This window comes from Bison bison, unplaced genomic scaffold, assembly GCF_000754665.1.
Source record: "Bison bison bison isolate TAMUID 2011002044 unplaced genomic scaffold, Bison_UMD1.0 scf7180017864302, whole genome shotgun sequence".
In the NCBI taxonomy this organism is placed as follows: domain Eukaryota; kingdom Metazoa; phylum Chordata; class Mammalia; order Artiodactyla; family Bovidae; genus Bison; species Bison bison.
Window position 1 is genome coordinate 1,053,276 of NW_011494874.1, and position 1,709 is coordinate 1,054,984.

The 1,709-nt window shown below is 47.2% G+C and overlaps 1 protein-coding gene across 1 annotated transcript in view; it reads right to left on the bottom strand.

The window, feature by feature from the left end:
- Nucleotides 1-885: 885 nt before the first annotated feature.
- Nucleotides 886-1,709, bottom strand: part of TRAF3 (TNF receptor-associated factor 3) — a 52,015-nt gene continuing 51,191 nt past the window's right edge. Inside the window, exon 11 of the mRNA XM_010851325.1 lies at nt 886-1,709. This exon is cut by the window's right edge and continues 30 nt beyond it. Coding sequence (XP_010849627.1) covers nt 1,242-1,709 — 468 coding nt within the window. The 3' untranslated portion in view covers nt 886-1,241.

The window sequence follows — 1,709 nt, forward strand, 5'->3', positions numbered from 1 at the left end:
CCCGAGCAGGCAAAGGTCTAGTTAGTGGTCAAGAGAGAGTCTGGCTGAACCATCGCCTTCTGGAATCACGGGGAACACAAAGCTGGGGTCGAGAAGCAGCAAGTCACATCTAAGGCACGTGTACAGGATGCCACCATCTCTACGCAAAGGCTGGAGCGAATGCAGCAGTTATGACTGGATGGGGAACACGGTTTCTGCTGTGGCCGCCGTCAGCGCGAAGTCGCCTGCCCACCCCCAACACTGGACACGGAAGTCGGTGTTGTCAGCAAGAGAGAGCGTGTCTGAACACATGGGGCAGAATTTTAAAAACCTACAGGATTTTGTTTAGAACTCCAAAGTTCAACTAATGCCCTATTTTAGGGTGAAAACAATTATAAATCTGAAAATGATGCACAGCATCCATGAGCAATTTTCCTTTCATAGTAATTTTGAAGTAGTGTCATTAACTACGACAGATATTGAAGGTTTACATTTCTAACGAGAAATAACAACAGATTGAATATTCTCTTTCCTATCACAAGTGATAACCAGTGTTTGATATTTTACATTTTCTTCCAAGAAATATCAGTCTATCAACGTTTTAAAATAAAATGTTTGCAGTAACAATTATCTTAGAACTTTAAATTAAAAAATGATTCTGAATTTAGAGACTTTCAAAAAAGACCTAGGTGTACTTCAGGGTCTTCTGACAAACAAATTATTAAAACAGAGACCAGATGAGGCCTTAAAAATAGACAATATACTATATTTGAAACAAGATTGCACTCTTGAATTTTAGAATGAATATATCAGAATTGCATTATTTCATAAATTCTTCTTAACATGCTGACATGTCCAGCTATCCCCAGGTGTGTGTGTGTGTGTGTGTGTGGTGTGTATGTGTTCTTTTTTTTGGTGTTCAAGTTTAAGGAAGAAAAAAATTCATGGTTCTTTTCTTTAGCATATATGTTTTCCACCTTAATTAACTAGATCTTTAAAAATGAAAATGAAAACCTTCTCTGACAGCAGTATTTATCTCGTCGAAGGATAAATAATTCTCCAGAGTGAAGTGTCGCTAGTCTATTACAAAACGTGTTGGGTGAGTCCTCACGCGTGGCTCCTCCCGCCGGCCCGCGGCCGCCTTCTGCTGCTTCCTCCGTCTCCCAAGGTCCTTTTCTGAGCGCGAGGACCTCGGTGGAGACGGCCGGTTCAAACCCCCCGGAGGAGTTGCCTTCTGCTCGATCCGCCGCCCCGGGGACGCGTCAGGGGTCCGGCAGGTCCGAAGTATCCACTATGACTTTGATAAAAATGGTGTCGTCTTTGATGTACGTCCCGTTCTCCAGCACAGTCTGGGCCACAAAGACGGGGCACCCGGAGGCGATGTTCATCTCCCCAGTGGGCTTCTTGAAGCTGCTGCTGTTGGGGTCCGGCTTGAACGCATCCCCCAGGTGCCGCCGCGAGGACCCCTGGTCCATCAGCATGAGCGTCACTTTCTGCTTGAAGGGCCAGGGCAGCAGCGCGTCGTACTCGCCGCGCATGATGACGAAGAAGAGCGACAGGTGCGTGCCCTTGCCCATGCCGTCCCCGTTCAGGTAGACCCTGGCGCACATCTTGTAGCCGAAGTAGCCGGTGTAGAAGGGCTGGCTGTACAGAGACAGCGTCTTGCCCATCACGGCCTCCTGCTTCCGCCGCTTGTAGTCGCGGATCTTCCAGATGAGCACGCCGTTGTA